The sequence below is a fragment of the Nipponia nippon genome, unplaced genomic scaffold (genome assembly GCF_047370975.1).
Source record: "Nipponia nippon isolate SJK-2023a ecotype South Korea unplaced genomic scaffold, ASM4737097v1 scaffold_10, whole genome shotgun sequence".
NCBI classification, from domain to species: domain Eukaryota; kingdom Metazoa; phylum Chordata; class Aves; order Pelecaniformes; family Threskiornithidae; genus Nipponia; species Nipponia nippon.
In genome coordinates this window covers 13045915-13072924 of record NW_028262291.1, presented here as the reverse complement: position 1 = coordinate 13072924, position 27010 = coordinate 13045915, and the positions used below count along the sequence as shown (strand labels likewise).

Sequence of the window (27010 nt, the reverse complement as noted above, 5' to 3'; positions counted from 1 at the left end):
ATTCAGTTTAATACAAATCGGTCCTTGTCACTGTGATCAAAGGAAGCTAAGGGTCAAACAAACAATTGAATAAATTAAGAAGATATTTGGATTATTTTTATAAAAGTTTGATAGATTGACTACAACTAATAAGCTCAACTTAATATCACAGAAACAAATACAGAAACACAGTATTAAAAATTATTCTAGATCAACTCATTTAGAATTTCATATGACCTAAATCTATTTTTTAATTCTAAGAAATGAAGTCAGTGGATTTAATAAAAAGCTCTGATGAAACTGTGGTGTAATCTTAAAAATGTTCTGGGAAATGGTGTCTTAAGACAGGTTTTCACCTTGTTGTTTTGGGTTTGGGGTTTTTTTAATTATTTTTAAGTTTAAATAAGGGAGTTTGGGGGCTTTTTGTTTAGTTTTTTAGGAAAAAATGCAGATTAATCTACAAAGTAATAAAATACTTTGGAGTTACTTCAAGTAGTTTATTCTGTCTTCATACAGCTGGTTACAACAGGCCAATTGACTCCAGCTCATGATATAGGAGACATTTTTAGTATAATTATTAGAATTAATACCAGGATAATTCTGGTATTCTACTAGCCAGAAATATGTGTACTACTAAATATATAAAGAATTGTATCTTTATTGGTATAGATGCAGGCCAATAATATATTACATGAAACAGAATGCTATAGTAAGCAGATGTTCCCAGGATGAAGTCTATCTGATGTGCAATAACTTGCTACACGACCAATAATTTTGTCACAAAACTATTATTTAGCACAAAGACAACTAAAAATATTACCCAAGGTTTTCATGCAACTACAAGTTCACTGGTTTATTTCTCTTATTAAGAGTAACAGTCTGAAACATTTTACATTAATTTACAATCATGAAAAAGATCCTTATGCTTATCTCATGTAGGTGACATTAAGTCATCCAGTTAATGCTAATTATTATTTCAAAAGTTAAATCTTAGTTTATAAGGTTAAACATTTTTGAATCATTTGTTGCCAAAAAATAACATCAGTTTACAACCACACAGAAAGTAGAAATTAAAATTTCTACAGAGCCACTACCATCGCTATGAAGATACAATGCCAAGTATTACAACATTCTGCAGCAGTTATCACTTCTCCCAATATTTAAAGGCAAAAATTCCCTCTTCACTTTTTACTGCACACACAGGATCTACAGTAAAAGGGGAAATTTTGATTCATAAGGTTAGATCAAGGGTAACAGAAGTGCAGAGCTTGAACAGCGTGCCTACAAGATGAGCTGCAATGCAACGAACCCAGAGCTCAAGCCAGTAACTCATGCACAGAACAAGAAAGCCCAATTTCACCAATTAAAAATATCTGGATGTTTCACAGCTTTCATTTTCTTGAACCCTTGTTGAAACCAATCACTCTGATTTGTGTGTCACTCAGCAACACCAAACAGAAATGTTCAGATCTGTAGCCTTCTTGGGAGGGAACACAGCAAGAACTGGCTTGCTTCCCTTGGCCGAGAGCATGCAGACCACAGCAAAGCCACTCTGCTGGGCTTGGCCCAGAAGCTGGCACACCACGGTCCTCTCCTCCCAGTGCCCAGGCCTCTAACTCACCCATGAACTCAGATCAGAACTGCAGCATCTCACCCATTTCAGAGTGCTCCATTGCCACATAGAGATGGTTGGTGAGTCATTGCGACTCACTGACATGCTGCATCTGGCATGGGAAGCCACGAACGGTAGAGAGGCAGGGGCTGTGCAGCCAGAGGGAAACTACCTTCAAATACCTTCCTGGCATCTCACCACAAAAGTACACTTCACTGCAGACGTAGCAAGCCTTTCTCACCACCCTTCCTCTTGTTTTGGCATCCCTTAGCCATTCTTCTCTCCGATCACACTGCCTCATACCTTCTTTCCAGAGAAGGCCTGTCCTTCCTCCCCACAAAGGCAGTAGGGACACTGTTCAGGATGAAGCACACCAGCCAGGAACACACAAGGACCTGGGCTCCTTCCCCTCTCTGTTCTGCTAATTCACCCCCTGCCTCCCTCCTCCCCCCCCAAGCCTGTTTGCTCCCCTTTGCTCCAGGCCTGGCAGCCCCGTTCCTGGCATGGGTGCTCACCACCCTGCCACAGAAACCCATAGGCAGCTCTTGAGCGGCAGCAGGAGCCCCAGCACAGCCAACTAGGACACAGTTCTCCCTCTCGGCAGCAACACAAGCTGTTTCCCTCCTCCACCCAGACCATGGCAATTCTTTCAGGGCAGCAGCAAGAGGAACACAGCATCACATCACCCCATCCTGAGAGGCTCTGCTCCCCAGCTGTGGCCTAAGGCCACTGCCCCTTCCTGTCACACCATGACCAAGACGTGTCCTTACCGCATGACAGGCTGCACTGCTTCATGTGCCACAGAACGGGGCTGCCGTGGCACGACAGTTCAGCAGGGCTGCATTTGGTAGTATCTATTTGCTCCTAACAGTGTAGGGAAGAGATTCAGAACCTGGCTTTTGACAAGGGTTTCATCTGTCACACTGTGGACATGGTATTATTCACATACAACAGTTAAATACCACATACCAATGCAATGAAACCCAGGGAGATCCAAACTCCACACCTTGGAAAGGGAGCATTTGTCCTGGCTACACTGTGAAATTTCAGTACCTTTCCTAAGGGGGCACACAGAGGAAGTGTGGCACCCATGGCACCACTTGGCACTGCCAGTGACTGAAAGATAGAGGTCCGTAAGTCCGTCTCCAAATGAGTGGGACTGCGGCCGTCTCCCTTCAAGACAGAAGGCCCAGAAGGTACATTACAGTGAGGAAATGGTTTGTATGGCCAGAGGACAGTGATGTAATGTAAGTGTGGACAGAAAAACACTGAGACAACATTTTGATCAACATAGTTCTCCCTACAGGCCCTTTCAGAATAGCCTTCTCTCACATAAGAAACACAACCTGAGGAAAAGGACACAGAGCTTGGGAATCTTGAACATAATTTTGCCACAGACGACTTTTCAGCCACAGTCTGGTTGAAGAATATGTTTGTACATCTACTTCTCTCCAGCAAGACAGGGAACGCTGTCCTTCTCTGCTCAACAAGGTCATTGCAAGGTGCTCAGACAAGATAAGGAATATCAGGATTGAGGCTCATATAAGAACCTTATACAGCTTTAAACAGTGATGTACAAGAGCATAATCTATTGAAAGCCTGAGTTTAAAATGGGGCTTGTGTGTTCAACTGCAGGTGTTCAGAGGACAGAATTTTATACTACTTGGAAGAGCCAGGCCTATACACAGGGAGAGCACTGGGATTTAGCAAAGAATCTGTTCTATTGTAACATCTGCAGCCAGCCCAAAATGGAAGTGTACAACGGGTCAGGGTCTGTTTTCCATTACTGTGGTGCCCTGATTTTATTCTCGTATCAGTCCATTTAAACGAGTAGGTCATTAGTATGAACACAGTGTGATCTAGAGCATTCAAGCTAATAGTCAACCCTTTGCTTATTCCTCCATATGCCTCATACAACGTATAGTTCAGAGAAAAATTACACCTTGTCCAATTCTTGGACTCACTTGTATGGACTAAAACTATTTCAATCTTAGCTCTGAATTTCCTGCATAGCAGTTATGAGAGACACCAATCTTGTTCTCACTTTCAGCAAGACCAAACATGAACCCGCCTTTGTTGAGGTAAGATGCATTAATGGCAGCCCAGAGTTCATCCCAAACCACACTACTTAGCCTGTCTATCCTCATTAGCTTTTAGAGTTACTGATGAAGCAACAGGGCAGAGCTCTACAAACTTCTGCTTGGCACCATTCAGTTACACAAATTATGGGCAGTTTCTAATTCAGAGACCCATGAAGTATCCTTGGTACCCAAAAAGTATTATCTGGAAAGGAATCAAAACTCTGTTCACCAAAATATTTATATTAGCTGAGAAAGCCAAACTTTGCCAAGAACAGAGCTGGCAAGCTTCCCTGGCATTTCTCTGCCAGTGTGTAAAACACAGAAAGCAGCCCCACCTACCACAACCCCTCTGTGCATGCCCCAGGCTGGTTAGTTTTTTTAAGTACAGTGCCAACTATTTGTAAGGCCTCAAAAATCTGGAAACTTTAGAGCGCAGCAGCCGAATGAAGGATCTTGGGAACATCTCTCTTGACTCTTGGGCTGTGTACTTGAAGTAATTCTGTGGATGCGCCAACACGTCAAACAATGCTTTTATCAGTTTCTTGTCCTAGAAAAAGGAAAGCAGATTTTACAGTAATTCCACAGAGGAGTTAGGGTCAGTATTATCAAGGCTTAATGACTGATTAACTCATAAAAGATTATGGGCATTTTACTTTTCAAGTACTAATGTTTCAGGGGCTCAAAAACTAGTGGAGCAAGACCCCAGGGAAGTCACTGGAGTTTCACAGTTATCATTAACGGCACCAGGATTTCTCCTCTCCTCTTACTTCCAAGAACAGCAAACGGAAAAAACAAAACAAAACAAAACACAAAACAAACACTGGATCTGATATCCAGCAAAAGAAAAGTTTACGTGGGATGACATCCACTCAACTTGCCCATGCAACTGTCCCCATGCAACTGTCCCCTAACCAAGGTCAGAGAAGTGAAATCCACAAAGAGATTTTTTTTTTGCCCAGGGAGGAAAAGCCGTTGCTAATCTACAGGCTACAAGTAGCAGCACCAAGTGCTTCTCCAAGAGATTAAATCCCATGTCCCTCAGTTTGCTCCACTGATTCCTTCCAGCACAGCCTACGTGAGGCTCAAGGGGCTGTCTTCACCATAGATTTCCCTAGTAGGTCTCATCTACCTTTAATCCCCCCAGGGCAAAGCATCTCATATCCATTGCTCTGCACAATCAGGGTGTGCTGATTCACCCCACTTCCCTGAAGTAGCATGTGTCTAGTGCACCAAGGAACAGATCTGATGAAGAGCAGGAGGCAACCTCACTGGCACAAAATAGTGTCATTCTCAATCAAAACCAACATGTTTAGTGGAAGGAATATACCTTAAGTATTTCTTGATGATTTTCAGATGCATAAAGTCTACCATCCCGAACAATGTCTTCTATTAGTTCTTGGTAATCCTCTACAGGGAATGCACAAGAGAGTAATTTGTAGGTTCACTTTGCTTACATACTCAATCCCTCCCTTGGTTACACATGTAAGCCCTACCCCCAAAAGAACCAGTGGTACTCGGCCCTCATATTAGCAGTCAGAAAATATTCCAAATGCTCTTCTGTAAAGAAACGACACTATATTTATGTTTACTATGAAAACAGTGTACTCTGTTGCACTGCTCAGCAGCTTGCTTTTTTGAAAGCAAAAGAAATCATAATACATCTAGGATTGTAGTGCATACTGTAACCAGGTGGCCTGCTTCAAACCAACTGCAGTGCAGAAACTTATCTGTAAATACCCACAATGTGTTATTGACTTCTTTCTACAGTAACAAGGAAAAAAAACAGGTAAGAGGAAGCTTTCTTAAAAGGCAACCCCCCTGGTCAATCAAAACTTGAAACGCTTCAAAAGGAGAGGTCTCTCCTGAAAAATTAGTTATCCACTCTTGATGAAACTCTGCAGAGCACAGCAAGGACAACTCCTTCACAATTAATCCAGTGTGAACAGAAGTGTGCCATATCATTTTCATATCGCTTATGCTGAAGTGCAAAGCCTCAGCTCCAGTTTCACTCCTGGTGACTCTGAGAAGGATAGGGTGAAACTGTTGCCCCTCAAGCTTCTTTTCAATATAGATATTTTGCTATCTGGTACTAGATTACAGGTGGTAGCAGCAACAAAATAAATCAGAGGCACTTGGGCTCTGCCCAGTTCCTAACTGGGGGCACTCTGCTGCCACCTAAGCAACCCAGAACTGGGAAGGCACAAAAATGCATAAAACCCAGATCCTCGCTCTGAGCTCTGCATTTTGCAGGCTGGAGCCCAGAATCCCAGCTCTTTGTTTAGGTCTGTGGAAGACTGGAAATATGGTGGCACTTAAGACTGCAGTGCAATGTAGAACTCCTTGAACTAGCTTTAAATGAAAACAGCTACTGGAAGTAGTCACATAGTGATGCTGCTGAGAGCGCTGGGTTACTCTGCTGCTTAGAAGGGTCAAGGAGCCCATAAGGAGTTCTGCACTGCTGCAGCTGCACTAGTCCACATAGGCTCAGCTGCTCACATCCGCTTACCATCATACGTTACATAAGGAACTTGGAATCCTTTGGCACTGTTTCCTTCATTCGACTTGAACTGAATCCACAGCTTTTTAGACCTAGAAGTGAAAGCTATAGGCCGTTCGTAGGTTTGACAGGTTTCATACGTGGTCACTGAGTTGGAAGAAGCTTTCGAAGAAAACACACAATAGGCAACTATATGACAATGCTTCATACTAATGAACAATTACAAAATAGGTTAAACTACCATGATAAGAAATGTTTGCTGGTGTTAAGAAAACTCCTCTAAAAAATGTGGCAGGCCATCAGTGGATGGCAGGCCATCAATGAGTGACTGCTTGGTCAAGGAACATTTTCCCTTTTCCTAAAAAACAGTCAACTGTTTCTATACTAGAAACTGAAGCTGTTTATTCACACATCAGGCACCTGTAAGGACTAGCAAGCATCTCCTCTTTCCTAACCCAGGCTAGAATTGCTTAGCATAATTGACGACTAGTTAGCTTGAACCATCTACCCCTTCTTAACAATACTTCTCTTGGAGTTCAGCGAGACATCATAGCCTTGCACTCTTGTTTCACCTGAACCTAGGGAGCAGCATTACCAAATAGGATTTCTCAATTTGTCATTTAAAGAAATTTCTACTCTTAAGTAGAGGCCAGCCAGGCTACATTTAGTTTATGTAAACAGCAATGCATGTGAGAAACCTGTGTTGGACACTGAGATAGACAGCATATGCCTCAGTAGATATTTCAGACTTACAGCTTTTTCGCATCACCAGGTAGTCTCCACACTCATCTTCTATTGGTAGAAATATTTCTGGAACCACAATCAGAATACGGCGCTTTGGCGGTGGGTTAATATTCCAAGTGCACTCGGTGTTTGCAGGATAGTCCCCAGGATAGTTTGGTGATTCAATATATCCAGTGTAATCTCCCAGTTCACCTCCACACTGCCTATCTGAAAAAGCAATACAGTATGCAAGACTAGGCAAAGTGAGGTCATCCTACAGCTCTCTCTACAGTCACTGCAGAAACGGTACAAGGGTGACAGACACACAAACTTTTCTGTTTGCAGCTGATGCAGATACAGTTCTCTTTGCCAGCTTCACTTCACACTGCTGTCTGCTTCTGGCTTTGTGTTTTAATCAATGTTGAGACATAAAAATACAGACTAGTCCCTGTTAACACAGAAGGTGCTATCAACCAAGCCACAGCAAAGCAGCAAGGCAGTTGTAAGAGGGCACAGAAATGGTAAAACAAGGATGCTGCACTTGCTTGTGCCAGACAGAACATTTTTATAGAAGTATCAGCTGAAGTCAAACTGGAGTCTGAGGTGCTCTGCTCAGGCACCATCCCTGCAGCAGCACAAAACAGGGAGTATAGTAGGCCCTTTCTCTGCACAGATCAGCATTGCTAGCAGTAAGAGGGTGAACCCCACTGCAGGATGCTTTGCCTGTGCTCCCCAACTCTGTGTGGCCACAAAGGTCTCGGCACTACGGCACTGTAACAGTGATGTGTGGGTGTGAAATGCCCAGGGAATGGATTCTTTAAGTGAGAGACATGCAGTTCCCAGAAATGTATTTCTATCTATGTATGTGTACATACGTCTGTGTGTATATAAGTGTCTCCAGAGGTTCTTCTGAGGAGTCGCCTCTCTGCCCTCTATTTTCCCTCTTTAATTTACCCTCAGCTTCCCACATGACAGCTACCATAATCTAGAACAGTGGTTCTCTTTGTAAGTGCCTCTTTCAAAGGTTGTTATTAAAAAGAAATAGTTACTAGAGCTATTAAGTTTTGTGAGCCAACTTCCATTCCTTTTAATAAAAGGGAAAGAAATCAGGGTGCCGAGAACACAAACTCTGTCTGCTATATCATGGGAGAAAAGATTTAATAGCAAGACCCAGAGTGACCCAGCACCAACTGGCAAGACACAATCATCACTTACCTTAACAAGAATGATGGAACCAGTCTGCAGAAATGGTCTCTCATGGACCTCAGTAAGCCATGTGGGATGAGATGCAGGCAGGCAGCAAAAGAGGAGCAACACCACTGCCTTCTCTCCAAGCTCCCTGGAGCAAAGCTAAATTTTGCCCTTAGGGCCACTCTGAATATTAATGGCCCAGTCTTTTTATTTGTAAAAGATGATCAAAACCATCTTGCTATACTTACTTTTGCACTGTGTTACATTTGTTGACCCATCAAAATCAGTAGTGGTGTTTCCAGGGCATGAAATGCAGTAATTTTGTCCAAACTCAGGCTGGTATGTCCCAACCATGCAGCGAATACACCGATGAGTTGTGGTATTATAAAAATGGCCAGGTGAACACTGAACTGGAGAGTAATTAAATATGCAGCATGGTTAAAAAAGGGGCAGTAGCATGTTAGAATGTGATTTTATGCATTTTTATAGGACCTAGTATAATTTCAATAACTGAAATGCGATATTCATAAACTACGAGGGTAATAAAGCAGAGGTAATTGAACAGATTTTAGTTTATCAGGTCACTGTGCAAGTTCAAAAGTCCCAAATGCAACACTATAGAGCAGTTCTGTGTGGAAGCAGTAATAAAAGATATGGGGGAGTGAGTATAACCATCATGATTTTGTAAGCAGGACACCAAGTAAAACAGTGTGTTATCAAATGGTCTAGCCACTGACATTTGACTTGGAAGATGAACTGTATGTGGAAATACTAACTAACCCTTTCTTTCTTGCCAGCGTATGCCAAGCAGCATGTGCACTGCTGCTGCAGCCTAGTATACCCCTGTGATCAGCTCACCACAAGCAGAGGTGAAAGTCTTCGGCCCTCTACAAGCAGCACATCACATCAATATTAGTGACTAAACTGGTATATTGCCGCTTTCTCTCATGATCACACACTGTCTTGCAACAACAGGCCATGACTCTGGGTACAGCCACCTCCACCAGATCTAGTGCTACTTTATTTCATCACGTCATGCAAATCATGACATAAGCTATAGCCCACACAGGGCTTGCTGAGAGTACCTCCTGCATCACCAAAGCGAGACCCCATTCTGACATACAAATTCTTTCACAAATGTAACAGATTTTATGGAAGTTTTAGACATGATATAGACAGACATAGGGGAAAAATCTTTTCTAGCAGACTTGCAACTTTTTTTCTAGTTCCCTGCATGCAGACAGGAAGATTTTCTTCTCTCATTGCAACCTGAGAATACAAGACCCCAAACACCTTTGCTTACATCTCTAATATGCTTCTTTTCATTTGATTTTGCTTAGCTATTCTGCATCTATGTCCATCATCATCTGTACTGAAACCTGACAGAAAGCAGTCAAGAGCATCAGCCATATATTATCTTTGCTCTTAACTCCATCATCACCTTGCTTCTTTTTCCTTGCCCTTTTTCTTTGTGGGACTAAAAAAAAAACAGATTAAAATAAAATCTTTTCCTACTCCTTTTACCTCATTTGGCAAGTTTACCTGTCTCAGCTCAACATCAAAATAATTTACTACCTTGCCTTTCAAATGTAGTTTTCTATGCTGCACAGTCCCTTTTTTCTATTCCTTTTAAGCCCTGCTTACTCCCAAATAACTCTAGTCTTGTTGAGCTTTGTAAGCTAGCTCAGCCTGGAGTCCCTCTGTACATGCTCCACCCCCCAATCCAAATGCTTCAGATACAAGTTCCAAATAGTTCTTGCATCTGTGATTCCACGTCTCATGTGGCCTCTTCTACATGCAAATCCCTGAGCTCTTCATTCCAGTTAATACAAAAAATTCCTTTAATCTCCGCTCTAATTTGAAAACTGAACCTCATTTATAGACCTGTTTTTGTTTATGCTAAATAAAACTGAAGTCAGTTCCTCTTATCTTGATCCAAGGTTTTTAACGTGGTTTTTTAGTGCTTTACGTTTGCAAAATTAAGTATGAAACAACAGCATTTGTGGATTCAGTGATTCTTCACTGAAAAAAAATCTATTAGCATCACATTATTATCAGTAATATTAATTCTTCAACCATACTGCAAAATTCTTCTATTATGTTTCCTATTGAGAATTGCAAGATTAACTGACACTAGAGAGATCCCTTAATCCAAACCACTACCAAATGACTGCATCAGGACCTTATTTCTATCCCTTATTTCTACTCTATAGCAGTAGGTTTTCTATTAATGCTTTTTTTCAGGTGATTTTGATAGAAGTGATATTCTCTTACCCATGCTTTAAGACATTGAGCAAACCATTATACTGATTAACATTTCATCTCTCTCCATGGACACATATTTTTATCAGCATTTTCAAAGACAACTTCATAGCTATCTTTCAGCTTTTTACATTTTACATAACTAAGATGCTAATGAAATTCCTTCATTTATAAAGATATGATCCCCACCTGATTTTCACTCCTGTGACAAAAACCTTGGGAGCTGATTGCATGTCAGCTCCACTGTGATCACATTTAGAGGGCTGTCTGACGTAAGCTGAATGCTAGATTTTTAGGTATATCCCAAGGTATCCAAGCCAGTTTCTCATTATGAACATGAAGAAACTATTTTCTTACTTATCCTCCAGGACTGCAATTCCCTCCTTCACATTTTCATGTTGCTGCTGACTCAAACCCAAAATGTCAGTAAGGCATACTGGTCTTGTTTTTTTTTTTTTCTTGAGACTTTTTTTTTCCCTGCTGTTTCTTTATATGACTCTTCACAGATCAACAACTTCACTGACCAACTTCCATTATCTCCCAACCCCTTCTCAAGTCTTGTATAAAAATCAATTATAAAAAGAATTGAGGCTTTATTGAGTTTCCTTGCAGCCAGGCCCGGCCAGCCAACTACGAGACCCCTGGAAGGAGAGATTCTTGAAAGGAGAATGACCCTTCTTTTGAATGCCCCACTTGTAGCAGCAGCGTAGCCTCGGAGCAACGCAGCTCATCAAATAAATCTTGACCTTACCTTTGGTCTCACAGTCCTGAAACAAGGATGCACTGCTATGTCTTGTTGTTAGACCTCCTCCGCAGGGAAAGCAGGATACTCTCCCAGCTTCAGGCTGGTATGTTCCAAGGGGACACGGCAGACAAGGTTTGAAGCCGTCAGGAGAATATTCGCCTGGTGAGCACTGATCTAGAAGAGGAAGAACACACTTGCTTCAACCTGTACATTACAGGTGAAGGTATGTTAGTGAGCCTGCACAGCACCTGAAATCCCATGGTGAAACTGCTCTCCTCTTTCCTCGAGGAGCGGCAGCCAGGGTTTCAGAACTGAATGCTAGCAACAGATAGAACTTAATGCATGCCACGTACCCTGTAAAACTGAAACAGATGCTGATAACCTCTGGTGCTAGTGAGCTCTTCTGTGAGCTGGAATGGATTTCATGCTTTGTTGCAAGGCCACACTAGACACTAGGCCTGTTCAGTACTCTCTCTTAATCTGTATGGTCCAATTATGTAGTGATTATCTCCTTTTTCTAGCTAAAGAACTCTTGGACTCCTCCCAAGTGAAATAATTTAGTACTGAACCTAAGATGCCAAAAATGTACTTCCAGATTTCTCTAAGTATTTTAATCTTAATAATACTGAATATTCATACTTCGTAACCATCAGTGTTACTGAATTGTGTGAAAACCTCAAGCACATCAAGTAATTGTGCAAATTCACTAAACTAAACATTATGTGCGCCTCAAAGACTTTTGAAGCAGAAATATTCTTGCCATTCCTCTGATACTGGATCTTGGATAATGATTATCTGTGCACTAGATTGCTGTGTTCTGTATGGTGCACAGATAACACTAACTAAATCTGACTGATTTTACTTAAACACACACCTCAATATTATGTATGAAGCTCAGCAATATTTATGGGTATCTTTGAAAAATTCTGATTTTCAAACTTTTCACAAAAGAACTGGCTTCAGTGCCAGTATTTAATAATTACCCTGCTCTGGAAAGGCACAAAACACTGTTGCAGTTGTTCAGCTGTGCTGAAAAATTCTGTCCTTTTAAAGACCTGTTACAATAATAAACTGTTAGTTTTAGTTTATAGCTCCAATAAATCACTCAGTGAATAGCTGTTTTGTTAGGAAGTTAAATTGGCCTTGGCTTCATTTCAGGATATATGACTAACAACAAGCAGGGCATTAACTACCGGTCATGATCAATGATGAAGAGTTTTGTTTATGGCTGATACACTGAGTGGAATAGTGAGTGTTCCTCCTTAGCTTAAAAATAAAACACAGCAGGTTAAGAAATGCTCTGTAGCTTATCAATGAAAGCTAGTGAGGAAGTCTTAGTTCTTGGTTCTAACTTTTTCCACCACACATCACTTCTGCTCTCATAAGGACACACATTCATTTGCTTCCACACTTTTCAAGCCTTTCTTCATTTTATAAACATTCCTACAGAACACTCATCTCTGTACTCTTTGTGCAACTCAACAAACATGAATGAATTAAGGCTTTCATTGCAGCACTCCTAGCAAGGGAAGGAAAGAGCGCTATTTACAATTCTGTGACAAGGAAAGAAATCAAGGTTAGTAAAGGTGATTTTGAGAAGTGGCTACTGACTTCAGAAACCCAGAAGCAATGGAAAGACCAGTGCAAATCTCCTTCCCTCAAAAAACTTTATGGCTTTATGAGAAATCAGTGCTCTGACTGGCCTCACCAGAGACTAGCTCTCTGCTATCTTACCTTAACCTGTCTTTTTCCCTTCATTTGAATCACATATCAAGTTTGGGGTGGTTTGGTTTTTTTGCATTGGCAGGGTGTGTGTGTGTCTTCGTTTTGTTTTTGTTTTGAACAGAATGCTACTTTACACTGACACATGTAAAACCATACAAATTCAACCTTAAAACTGTACTTCAGGTTTCCTGAACTTGCTCAGAGTCCAGCATAACAGTAGGTTGGCTAACAGAGCTCAAAAGAAACCTGTCCCAGGCAGGAATCAAACCCACCACTTATGTGGAAATGTTATATTTGAGAACTTATCCCATCAGATCTCCGACAGCTTTATCATCTGCACCTTTCTTGCCTTGAAACCGCATGTTGTAAAATTGTAGAGCTCCCTGTGGAATAAATCTGAGTTAATCTAAATGGTCCCGGATTATTTAGCAAAGAGCCTGATTTTTGAAAATTTGCATTAAAGAAGTAAACTTAAAAAGATCTCCTCAGACATCACCGAGATCCTCAACATGGGGCATTCTTAGATGCTTTGCATGACTGAATTCTGAGAGCAAGAGAAAGATGGGGCAGAAGCATCAGATGGTCTGTTTCTGTGCCTTACCTCCACATTGAGACACACTGTGAGCTCCAGTTAATTTTTGGTTTCCAGGATTCTGAGGACTGGGGCAAGAGTCACAAGTTATTTGTCCTTCCTCATCCTGTTAAGTTTTATTAGGGCATAAAACACAACTTTCTCCTTCACCATCATAGTACCTTCCCACACTTCAGTTAACTAGCAACAAGAAAAAAATATCAGGTTACTAGCATTTTGTGTCCGTGGGTTCAAAGCCAAATTAGGTAGTCAGCAGCTAGACTACTAAAGTGCAAGGTGATACAAAGACTACGTTTACACAAGTATTAGAGCTGATCAACTGTCAGGACTTCTGCAATTTGGCATTTTCTGTGTACTGAAAGAAGGCTGACATTTTGTTTCAACTTTGCTCAGTCTTGATCTGAGGTCCATTAGACTGCACTGGAGCTACACTCCAACTGCTTCAGGCCCCGTTTCCCCCCTGCCTTCCACTTGCACAGGCTGCCCCAGGGATGCACTGTGGCAGGTCAGCAGGATGGTAGGCTATGCCTGTGACAGCGCCCACAGAAGAAACACAGGGCTGAGACACTGAAAGGCAGGAACCGTGTAAAATCAACCTGGGCCAAACCAAAACTTTTCCATTTGATCTGAACAAATCAAGTATTTCATTTTGATTTTCCTAAAAGGTGGCAAAAACAGAAAGAAAACTGTAAAAAAAAAAAAAAAGTCCAACTAGCTACGACCAGTGTAATAGGGTGTGCAAAACCAGCTGAAAAAAGCTGCGTACAGTGTGGTGGTTACAGTTGTGAACTAGCTTGGAGAGAGAAAAGGATCAAGTGGGAGGACAAAGGATAGGCTGACCCAATATGGGGAGAAAGCAATGTAATGACTACCCAGCTCTTTCAGTATGAACTACTTAAAAATAAGAATATCTGTTTGGGCAATGGCATCTTGCTGGAGACAAACCAGGCTGACAGAGGAGTCCAGCTGTACAAGCAATGGGCTTGTTCTGTGTGTCCATGGGATTTGGGTTCCCAGGACAACACCACCCTAGCTGGCCACTCTCTCCTCAGAAATCACTTCACATCATTATCAGAGCCCCAGTGTGTGGAGTGGCCTTCCAAGACAGAGTGGGCGAGGGGAACTCTAGTTGCTTTTACAACAGAGGTCACTGGCTTATGAAGCAGCATATGTGGTGTGCCTCCTGGAACTGGAGAGACTAGGCCCAGGTGGATAGGCCTATGAGGGTACTCCACATGTATTCAAATCTGATGTTACTACACACAATAATGAGCCTTATTCTCAAGCGTGTTAAGCACCCATGCTCAATTTGAAATCAACGAGACTTGAAAAAAGCAAGCAACTCTGGATTAAGTTTATAAAGCATGTAAGATACGGAGACTGGGATAATTAAGTTTTAAATACTGCACTGCCTAGAAAAACGCATAACCCTGTCTTTCCCCCACTATGACCTCTGAGATGCACCAAACACTTCAAGTCTTAATAGAGTCTATATGTGTATGAGAAAAGAGGTTAATACATCCAGATACAGATTTAGCTATTTACAGTCTAACAAATACTCATTATTCAATGCAAATATTAAAATTACTCCAAGTGATGCCCAAGCTTTAATGCCTCAAGCTCTTAAATATATGTTTCTTCACATGACTACATCAAACCAAGCTTTTCAAAGTGGTACAAGTGTCCAGACAATTTGATCCTCAAACACATTCCCTGTAAACTGCTCCCAGTTCCTCCCCACCTTCCACCTAGAAATGTTCCAAACACAGGACACTCATCTAACGCCACTGCAGCACAGAGCAGGGGTAAAGAGGAAAGCCTGTTTAGAAGCTCACAGCACTCACCAGGGCCCAGTTTAGCATAACAGACAGACTTGGTGTTAGGTTCAATTATAGTAACATTAATTATAGGGACATTATGTCAACACAGTAATCATCCCATGGAAATTCCACAGGACTGCGCATGAAATTAGGATGACACAAAAAACCCAAACAAAAAAACACGACAAAAAAACAACAACAAAAAACCCCCAAGAAACATCTCTAAGAGTTCAAACTTCTCCTGTCATTTGTTTAAATGAAACCAAAAAAGTTTACAAGCTTCATTTCACAAGACTAGAAACTGCATGGTCCCACCTGACACATGGGAAATACCCAGTCGAAACAGTATCTGAAGATTTGCAAATAATGACATTAAATCAAAATTCCACTGGATGGCTTTGCTCTTTTTTCAGAAACCTGATTGTTTTTCTCCAAATGAACAAAAGAACCAATTGCCTCTAGTAGACTTCATTTCTGCAGCCACTGTCTTTGTCTTCAATACCCATTAAAAACCCAGTCTTGAGTCTCATGCAGCTGTTTTAAAAAAAATGTGAAAGCTTTTCTGATGCAAAAACAAGAAGAAAGGGGCGGGGGGGAGAAGAGGGGCCCACAGGGAACCAGGATTAACAGTTACAAAGACATTTAAAGGCTCTTCCCCTCTTTTCAACACATTAGCCTTTGAGCATTTGCTCCTATGGACAAATGCTGTAGTACCTCAGTGGCTGAGAAGGTGAACCTCATAAAGGAGGTCATGATCCACCAATTCACCATTTTCTTAAGAATGATGCCTTGACTTTATAAGGAAAATCACCAACAACTGATGCAAATTGATCCTGAAGTGGCATCCTTTAAGTTATTGTGTTTTAGCAGTTCACACGTTTAGGTCACATGAGATGGTTACACATCCTAAGGATTTATGCCTTAAATCTATGATTGTCATAGCAAGCAGGTTAGCAGAAATATAGGACCCTTTCTCCCATTTGATAATTCATTTCTTGTCAGATTTTTATAAAATTGTAAAAAAATAATGCAACATACAGTTCTCTGTTGTGTAACTCAACTATTAGTTGTAACAACTGCAAAGGCAGACTTTTTTTTTTTTTTTTTTTTTTTGCTTTTCTCTTTAAATATCTCTCTCATACTTTTATAATGCCAGTATCATACCACATCTAAACTTTGAGATGGGCCTCATCATTTTGTATGAAATGTTAATATTTTATTTGCACCCTCTAAACTAAGGGGACAAAACCGCTGAACGCTGAGCAATGAAATGCATCAACACCTCCCACGCAAGATAAAGCTGTTCAGCATTTACATCAGAGCAGTGCCTATACCAGTGCTGCTCATGCTTGCTGTTCTCTGAAGCAACAGCTCTTTGGATGAATCCAGTTGCAACTACCATGCAGCAAGGACACGCTCACGTGTCCTTTTACGCAGCAATTTCAGGGAATGGTACTTCTCATTGCCTCCTTCCATCTCTTAAAGTATTCGTGTATCCAACACAAAAAACACCAGATGGAACAGGCAAGGCGTACTTTCCACTCCATGGGATGTGATCAAGGTATGACAGAGTCTTAAGCAATGGAAAAAGCAGCTAAATTGCTTGTTGTTTCTCCCTCCATGGAAAGTGCCTGAGGGCAAAAGGGTCCCAATAGATATCAACTACTTCTCTTTCAGTATGGAAGTTTCTGGTAAATCAGTTTCTGATAAGGAATTGTTAGTATTTAAACAGTTGGCCTTTGGCTGTTAAATCTGTCTAAAAAGTCTAGCTCATACTGGAGAATGAATACTTGTAGCCAGGTTAGTGAATGAAACTGCATTCTCCCCCTTCTCTCAAAGGAGCATGTAGCATTCCCAGCATCCTCAGATGGTTCATCCAGTCTTGAAGCACTGTCATTCAAATACGCATGGTTTTTACCATAAGATTTACTTCAGTGTGGAAAGATCACACTCCTGCTATGAGACTCCAGTTCTCTGGGAAGGTTGATGAAGGTTCCATTTTGCTATATGCATTTCCTGTGATATACGTTAGTAGAGACCTGCTGCTGGTTGCTCCTTGGAAGCCATTCATGGGACTTCGTGGAATCAATCAGCGTGAGCCAACACTAAATATGCTTACTTATTGATACAGAGCTTGCACATAACTCATGCAACGGTTGAACCTCTAAAGCATCGGAAAATCCCAAACAGAACTGTAAGTTAAACAGCAAACTTGAAATAAAATACACTACCCCTCAGAATCAGCAGTGAATTCCCTTTTACCATTACCAGCTGTTTAAAGAACAGCAGACGTACACATGCAACCATTCAGCATATTAAGAATGATGAAATACCTTGGAAATCACATCTAATCTGTTCCTGGTGCCAGGAAAATCAGGAAATGTACTACCTCACTAAAAGTGTGAAACCAAATGAAGTTTAGCTTGCTGCTGCAACTGCAGGCCAGTTACCCAAGACAAAAGCTGTCAGAGCAGGAGCTGGACTTTCCCTCTTATGCTTAGAATGTTTCAGACAGTGCTGTGCCAGGAGAAGTCTACCACAGGAAGAGGACCAGTACAAAACTCTCTGAATCAATAAAACTGTATCTAACCTAGCCATACTCCAAGAATTTTGTTTTAAAAAAATGTGTTTGAAAACAATGAACTGAAACGCGCACTTCACTCACTATCTGCATCACAGAAGACTTGCACGTTACTTTGTTCCCTCACTGCTTCCTGCTCCTCTGGTCAGACTGAGCAAAACCCCTTTGCCAAAGTTCTCTGCCTGTCCAGAGACCACATCCACCACCTGCGCTGAATCGATGTGCTGACCTGGTATCTCTTACTATGGAGTCACGTTCTCCCCAGAATCATTAGCATGTCTAGATAAGCAGGGCCCCAATCCTGTTCAGAAGTTCTCAGCAGCTCTACAAAACAACCAGATCAAAACAAAACAAAAAACCCAGACTCTCCCACGCACATCCCTGAGCTAGCTTCTTCCTCTTCTTCCACACTGTTCCCACTCCATTCTCTTTCTCCCCAGTCTATTTCTTAGCTCCTTCTGACAGGCCGTCAAAGCAGCAGCAGCAGCTGCCCAGTGCTGCCTTTACCATACACACTAGGACAATCAGCTTTTTCTAAGGAAATGAGGCGTATGTAACAACACTGCCTCTATGTGTACTTTCGTGTCCCCTCAGCAACTAGTGAACTTTCTGTCCAGCTTTCAGCAATCTGACAAAGGGTGCAGAGAGGTTTCAAAGATACTAAGTTTCTGTACGTTTAATGTAAATAAGTGGAGAACATGCAAGTGAGGAGAGAGACCTTCTTAGCATCCATGCAAGAAAAAGGCTGTGGTGCAACTTCCATCTCCTATTTGATCACAGCAAATCATCTACACAAGCATATGGTCTGAATACTTCACAGCAGAAGAAAGGAAGATTCATTTAGTGATTGCACCTTTTTAGGCATGAGCAAATCGAACCATAAGGCATGAGACCCACAGGGAATCATATCTTACTAGTTCCACGGCTCACAGCAGTACCTGTTAAGATGTACAGAGCAAACTGTGGCACCAATTCAGCAACAGAAGAGGCTTGACTTTTACAAGTTGTTCTTTAAACCGTTTGTCTTCGATGTGTTCAGTGTCTCTGTTTTAACCATGGACAGGCTATTTGTGCTCACCATACCAAAGAGTTTTCGAGGCATTCTCCAAAAGCCCCCTTTCTCTCTGAACTAGCACCAAAATGCCATGTAAGCTTCCCATTTGTAATGAGAAATTAAACTGGCAGCAACCTAAGGAAAATTTTGTTTCTTTGTTGTTCCAATTCCTAATTGTAACTCATGTTGTCTTCTCTACCTGCAGTATTTTTAGCTTACTCATTGCTATTTTTTCCAGATGAAATCACAAATGGCTTGAAAGCCGTAATGTGCTCTGTGCAATGGACTGAGACAGAGTTTTTCAAAGCCTTCCTCCAACATCCAACACAACAGCTTGCAAACATCCATGTAAACTCATCTTGGTGAACTTTCCAAACTTTTTCAGACTTATTACAATGTTACAAGAAAAAAAAAAAAAAAGAAATCTTACAGCTTTTTCCAACAGAATTCCTGAGTAATTCCCTAGTCTGCTTGCTTGCACAGATGTTTTAAACAACACCAATTCATTTTTCTATTCTATGAATCCAAGTTTTTCCAGAGTTAGCAAAACTAGATTGGAAAATCTATTCTGAGGTTGAATGGGGTGCTGCTGGAAGACGTACTAATTCAATCTGACAAACATTTTAAAGGCTTGCTGATTCACAAAGCCACCTACATGCTGCCTACCCTATGCAGCCTGAATTAGCCGTCATGGTTGTTAGGCCCCTGTTAAGATAACATCTGACCCCTCTCCTTAACTTTTGTGCTTTGGAAGCATTTATTACGGGCTGCATTATGGTGGTGCCCTCCAGTGCCATGATAATTAAGATTTTTCTCAGTACTGGCCTATAAGACCCCTGTTCTCCATGAATTTATAACTCTGTCATGAAGATTCTCTGGGACTCAGAGCTTAATCAGCAAAGAGAATGTGACTGTATCAAATTCTGTCCAGCCTTTTCTTTGGAACAAGGGAGAGATGAAACGTCCACAAGTTCAGAAACACAGTGTTATACTCGATATTAAATGTAGTCTTAAAAATAACACTAGTGGTGCCAAGGCCATTGGTGCCTGACGTTACTCCCACATTTTCTACCTTTGAGCTTACTGTAGGCTGTGCATCAACTATAACAAAGGGCAATGCACTGAGCCCTTATTCTACTCTAACACAGCAACTGCCAACAACTGGGGAGGTTTAGATTGGATATTGGGAAAAATTTCGTCACCGAAAGGGTTGTCAGACATTGGAACAGGCTGCTCGGGGAAGTGGTTGAGTCCCCATCTCTGGAGGTACTTAAAAAACGTGTAGATGTGGTGCTTAGGGACATGGTTTAGTGGTGGACTTGGCAGTTAACAGTTGGACTCAATGATCTTAAAGGTCTTTTCCAACCAAAATGATTCCATGAATCTATGATTCTAATAAATACATAGAGGGGCACATCTCAGTAGCACAGACAGTAACCCCTACTTCTTCACATGCAGCCCTCCTCTCTTCTGGACAAGCATCCCACGATCCCCCCCCAACCTCACCACACCTGAGCAAAACAGTAAAACACACGTGATGGTTTGTTCCTAATCTACATTTACTTACCACATCTGTTACCCACATGCACCTGTCCTACACCACAAGACTGCTGCGGCTCTGATAGCTTGAGAGACTTTCTGGCCACCTCGTGGTCCATGCCAGAGATGCGAATGCGGAATTGGTCCCTGCTGACTGTCTTCCGTAAGGTTCGAACGGTTTTACGGAACCTCTTTTCAGTCTTTTTCCGAGCGCAGCGCACATCACATGTGTCTGAAAAGTATCAAGGGTGAAAGCTGCTATAAGTGACCATGAACAAAAATCCACCCAATTCAAAAGACCAACCAATGCAAATCACTGAGAAAGCAACTTCTGTGAACAAGTCTGAAATCCTTAAGGACAAGACCACCAGGCTAGAAGAAAATTAATCAGACCACAAGACTTTAATCTATGGGCAGCTCTTTGATCTTTGAAACTATCCCCATCCCTCACTCTTTCTGAAGCAGTAAAATTTGTCTTCAAAACAGGAGATACTTTTTATTATCATTTTGCATACAGATAGAAGTGAAAAATACAGACATTAAGGAGCAAACAGCAAGAAGCTTCAAACCGCACCTTGGATTATTTTCCAACCAACCTGTCACCTCCTTTCGGCTTGTTTCAAGCTCAAAGTCCACAGTGATAAAAATTGCTCTAGTCGCTGTCAGTCTACTGAGGGATCCATGAACTTTCTTGCCAGAGCTGCATGTTAGGTTTACATAGTGGAAGCTCTCCATTACTGAATTAAGTCTCTCTGCATGAACAAAATTAAAGGAAGCAAAAGCTTGGCCAGCTATGTTACTGAACATTCACTAGTTCATAGTGTTATACTAGCACATATGTTGTCATGAAGAGTTAAAGGGGAGCAAATGATCAACTCCACATACCAGGAAGCAGACAGTTTGGCCAGTTTCTCAACTGGTACACCCTCACATAGAATCATGACTCCAGCGCACCTACAGATGTATTGTCGGGCTGAGACTCTGACACTGCAGCGGGTCTGAGGCACGATTCACTGCTAGGATGAGAGCTTGGCTGCAGTGCTCAGCCCCCTTCCCCTGCGTTTTTCCAGCTGGTTCTAATGAATTGCCTTTGTACTATGCAAAGCGTCTTAAAACCATGACACTGCCTGCATCAGGCAGGCTACTCGAGGAAAAAAGTTTTGCACTCATATGAAGCACATGAAAAACGTGTTAGCTTATAATGGTGTTTAAATTAAGTAGTGGCTGCATACACAGGACATTTGGAGACCATTTTCAAGGTTTCAATGAGGAAATAAGATTTAGTTAAAGAAAACACCGGAATAAGTTTTGGTTCTGGAGTATATAACTCTTCACTGAGCATCTAGCGTAGCTTCTAATTCTTCTAAGGACAAACAAACTGACATGCTGATTCATCATATTGTTTAGGGACTTCTTCCCCCAGCTCCTTTTTTTTTTTTTTTTTTTTTAAATGTACTCCTCCTCATTTTCTGCTGACTATGTAAATTCCCAGGCTATACTTGCTGCCTTGGAACAGACGGAAGAGCTGACCTCACTGTGTCCATCTGGGGCTGCTCAAGTATAAAAGGAAGACAAGAGAAAAGAGGAATAACCCTTTGGCAATAGAGTCAGCATAAAAGGCCACGAGATTCATCACTGAGGCATCAGACAGTAAGGAGCAGGTGAGAAAGCAAAGAACAGAAAGAAGGGATAGAGAGAGAAAGGAAAGGAAGAAATAAAAAGAATTAAAAGAATGGTTGATTTTACTGAGAATTTATTTGCAGTGGTACAAACAAAAAAGGAGAAGGGCTTTCCTAACAAGACTGTAAGGTTGTCACAGGGAAGTCCTGTGATCTGAGATAACTATTGTAAGAATCATGGCTGGGAAGGAGTGTGATTCATGAGGTCAGTGAAGAGCAGAAAGTTTGCAGTCCTCTATGCTTTGCTTATGATGTACTTCATATCTGGAAAGCACTTAACCCCTGAGCTATGGCTCTAACCTGCTTACCTGCATTTTTATATTCATACCTGGTATCATCTCTTCCAGACCTTCTTGAAACATCTCAGTCTTTTTCAAACTACATTTTCCTTCATTTAATTTAAAGGTTACACTTATCTTGATGGCTGAAGTATCTTCAGGAAGAAAAAATGATGTTATTGTAAAAAAGGAATAGAAAATTTATATAACCCTAATGTCACATCATAATGATGACATCAAAAAATATGCAGATATAAAGTGAAAAGCGATCATCACAGATAACCTAAAGAGATGCCAGCTTCCTCCTTCTGTGAAGCTGGTTCACAACTGGAATTGGAACAAAGTCTGATAGAATTTATTTTAAAAAAAAAGGAATGAGATCAAATCTAGATCTGCTATTGGGTAAATCAAATAAAGGTTAGCTGAAATCAAAAGAGATACTCCAAACCAGTTCAGAAAGTAGTTTATATGTCTATATAAAGTAGTACCTCTTATCTGTTTATCTTTAAATGTTTTCCAAACTTTACTGTCCAACAGCTCAACCTAAACACATTGTATGTTGCCAAGACTGTCCAGTTTGGATGTCTAAAAAGAAGCACGACAGCCCTGGCGTAGCTGTTTATTTCACTACTCATCTTTTTCTCTTTCCTTATTTTTAAGTCTTAGTTTGAGTGATGCTGATGAAGCAGTACAAAGGGAATTTCCTGCTGTAATCACGATCTGCAATCATGAGGAAGAGGAAGAGGAAGAAAAAACAGAGGGAGTCTAACAGAGGGAAAATAGAAAGTCAACACAAACACCCTTATTTCACAGTTATCTATTAAAAGAAATCAGTCAAATCATGCAACAGTAAATCTAGTGATTACCCAGCCAGCTGGATGCATTTGTATTTTGCTGCTTTTTCTTAAGCTGAGATGACCTGCCACAGGTGAGGGTGTAGGCATCTTGTGTTCCTAACAGACAGACCATACAGACAGACAGAAAAGACATAGGCACAGACTGAAGAATCCTGTACTATAAAAGGCATATTTCATTTGTCGATGGGCATCATCACCTTCACCTTTTTCAACAATGTTGTTCATAAAATACTCCACATTAGAGCTTGTCTCTTCCTAAGCAATTTAAAGGGTTCAGGAAGAAAGGCAGCATCTGTCCCATAAGCACCAGCCAAGTCTGCATGTTGTGACCTGTGGGGTGGAGGGGCTGTGCGGGCAAAATCTCAGACCCCACGCAGGGCTGGAATGCCTTCACCCCATTCAGCCGCAGCTCTCAGGGCCAATTAAGGAATGGCCCAGGGAGCACAGAGAATTCTGCCCTGTCCTCCCCAGCTTCAAAAAGACAGTTGTCATGAGAAGGGAATCTGAGAGTAGAGTGGTTATAAAAGACAAGGAAAGGGGGGCTTTCCTGGGACACTGGCAGCGATATAGCCTTTTATTATCTATAGTGAAAGAGGAAAGGTCCCTGTTGATTGTCTACTTCTTGGGGCTTCCATGAGAGTTAGGAAGTTTGCTACTCCTACACTCTCTACAGAATCATATGCTTGTTTTTGTTGGTTTTGACTTACCAGAAAATACCTGGACATCTGAAGAGCAGCTTAAGAAGCATTTATCACTCCCACCACTTTTAATGCAGTGCAGCAATACCTTGGGTGACATATTATCAGGCAAGGGACCCTTTGTCTCTAAACAGGATAAAACAAAATACTCACAGAAGTAAAACATCTACATACACCCTACTAATAAATCGACATGCAGCTGCTTCTGTAGCTGGTACCTGAGAGCACCCATGCAATTAATATACTGTTTAGACAGAAAATCAAAGCAAAATAAAACCACTGGAAAATCACATAAGTAATTTTCTTTCAAGTAAAGCTATCATCAGCAAACCTTCTCATGCAGAGAAATAAAAGGAAATAGAAGAATGAGCTAGATAAAAGCACAGGAAAGAAAGCATCAAAATCCCTCAAAGTATCTCCTGTTTTGGGCTTTGGTGGTTTTTTTTGGTTTGTTTTTGGTTTTGTTTTTTTTACTTGTTTTTACGAGTTTCAACATCAGTACCATCATGCCTGACTAAAAAGTAAAGTGGAATACTGGGAACGATGACTCATACCACTTAATTGGACAGATCAAGATTTTCAGATTTGACTATAACTACATGGCCATCAGACACATCAGGAGTAGAAATGTATTTACTAGGCATCTTACCAACACAGTCCTTTTTATTCCAGTGTAATTTGTAGTTGGAGTGACACAGGCATTCATAGTCTCCCAGTGTGTTCACACACAGCTGTTGGCAACCACCATTGTTGATGCTACATTCATTAATATCTACAGAAGAAAGGTAAAAATACTTTTAAAAAGTTACTCTTGCTTTAAGAGTACAGTAAGAGTACAGTAAGTTCTGTACTCTTAACTCCACTAGGTAAACATGTACACAAATACTGCTTAGTAGGGTTTGGAACAGATTTTAGGAATGCTATCTGGACATTCACCTTGAAATAGTTTTGTTTTCATGGAAATCATTTTATAAAAGTCAAAACTGATCAAATGTTATTGGAGGGGAAATGTTAGGTATGTCCTTAAACCACATAATAAAATATCCAGCCTCAGCAATATGATAACAAATTAACTCAAAGAAAAGGAGACCAGATCGAGTCTGCATTGCACTGTGTCTGGTTAATTAATATTTCTAATTTGGAATAAAAGACATACAACATGGACAGGATTCATACTGATCAGTCCTCCAAAGTGCTCAGATAGATACAACTGCTGTGGAACACTATTTGACTCCACGTGGGCAAATAACACCATTGTATCACCATTGTCCTTTTGGCCAATTAACCAATTTTGGGGCCTTACCCCACCCAGTAAGTGCCAATAGGAGCAGAAACTACTGACAAGACAACATACTGCCTTTGGTGCAAACTTGCATGCTGATGCAGAATATACCATTCGCCAGTGGTGTATCCCAGGGGTCAATACTGGGGCCAATACTATTTATCCTCTTCATTAAACCTGGATGATGGGACAAGAGTTCACCCTCAGCAAGTTCGCAGATGATACAAAACTGGGAGGAGTGGCTGATACACCAGATGGTTGTGCCACTATTCAGAGGGACCTTGACTGGCTGGAGAAATGGGCCGACAGGAATCTCATGAATTTTAACAAAGGGAAATGCAAAGTTCTGTCTCTGCTTCTCAGATCCACCCTGATGACTGCTTCGCTTGTCTCCAATAGCTTTATGGCAATTATACATAAACCTAGAAAGCTGCCATCAAGAAATCTCTTGAGAGTCCCAGAAAGTTTGTGCAACTGAGGGTACCCACTTTTACGTACACTTTTCTCAATGGAAATAACAGGTTCTTATCACTGCTCTCCCCAACCATTTGTTCCCCTCTCTAGATAGGTAACAATTTGGTAGAAAACACTGTGAAACAGATTACAAAACTGAGCTGATTTCAGGGGAAAAATGTGCTACTAACAGAACCGAGAGAGCAGGGGTAGGAATGAGCAGCAGAGGAATAACGGAGAAAGAAGGGAACACTTTAAATTGGTACTGCTGCCTAAGATAACATGAAACAGGCCCAAATCTTCAGTTTTCATTGACCTTTTGTAAAGATGCTGCATGCAATGGCAACTTATTGTCTCCAGCACTTACTGACTTCTTCCATGTAGGTCAGAAGGTGTACACTCAGTATCCCTACCAGCTTTGACACAGCCTGTGATTGCCAGTAAATGAAGGACTTACTATGGTACAAGGATTAACATCATCTGCACAGGAGTATGATATGAAGAGGCCAATTAGCAGCCAACAGCAAAATTACAGTCCCTTTCCCTCATTGGTGGCCAAAAGAAATGGAATTTATGCAGAGGAATTCATGAGAACAGACTTCTTCTAGCAAGTAGAACACATGAACAGTGTCACTCCCCATCCAGACAGGTTTCCCTGTTCATCAGGATAAAACACAGTGATGTTGTAGCCCTGTAACTTCTTTGCAGACTTTCTAGAGGCAGAGGTTAGAACAGATCAGGCACACAGAGATCTCCAAATTGTTTCCAAGTTCAAGTGTGCTCATTCTGCCTCAGAAATAAATAGGTCTTATTCAGAATTAAGTAAGCATATGGAGCCAGTAAGGTCTTGCCTAGAGCTTATATAAAACAGGTTTAATTCCATTTAGTGTCCAGTTATTCATGTTTCCTCATGTTAATTCTGGGAATTTGTCGCAGAAATATTCACACTTGACACACACGAGGTTCTGTGAACATCTTTCTCTCTTGCCTTGAACTTTTCTTACAGGAAAGACGTAAAAGATTTAAGAGTATTAATCTTGGCCAATGCAAATCAGTGGTACTACATCAGCTAAATTCCAATCTACATCATATGTGGATCTGACATATGCACAAGGGCAACCTGCAAAACTGTAATTTTCTAAGTCATCCAGAGCTTCCTGTTCTTTAAGTCCTATTCCACCAACTTTTCACTGAAGTCAATGAGACTTCTGCATGTGAAAAATCCATCAAATTATGGCTACATATCCAGGTACAAAACACATTCAGTTTGTTCTAATAGTCACAGGTGCCTTCTGGGTGCAGGGTGGGAAGGGAAAAGCATTTGAGCAAAGCCAGAAATGAGCAGGATTAGTTCCTACTTTG

At 41.2% G+C, this 27010-nt stretch overlaps 1 protein-coding gene across 3 annotated transcripts in view; it reads right to left on the bottom strand.

The window, feature by feature from the left end:
* Window positions 1–318: 318 nt before the first annotated feature.
* The window catches only part of SCUBE2 (signal peptide, CUB domain and EGF like domain containing 2), a 45359-nt gene continuing 18667 nt past the window's right edge, over window positions 319–27010 (bottom strand). Inside the window, exons 11-22 of one of the 3 annotated variants that reach the window (XM_087746742.1) lie at window positions 24563–24685; window positions 23923–24039; window positions 23225–23311; window positions 22409–22513; window positions 20998–21153; window positions 20430–20633; window positions 11097–11264; window positions 8332–8493; window positions 6923–7120; window positions 6179–6331; window positions 5000–5079; window positions 319–4219 (exon numbers count right to left, since the gene is read on the bottom strand). In XM_087746742.1, the coding sequence (XP_087602868.1) occupies window positions 4067–4219; window positions 5000–5079; window positions 6179–6331; window positions 6923–7120; window positions 8332–8493; window positions 11097–11264; window positions 20430–20633; window positions 20998–21153; window positions 22409–22513; window positions 23225–23311; window positions 23923–24039; window positions 24563–24685 (1706 nt within the window). In that variant the 3' untranslated portion in view covers window positions 319–4066. Of the gene's footprint in view, window positions 4220–4999; window positions 5080–6178; window positions 6359–6922; window positions 7121–8331; window positions 8494–11096; window positions 11265–20429; window positions 20634–20997; window positions 21154–22408; window positions 22514–23224; window positions 23312–23922; window positions 24040–24562; window positions 24686–27010 lie in introns of all 3 variants that reach the window. The other 2 variants (XM_087746740.1, XM_087746741.1) reach the window with 2 other exon arrangements.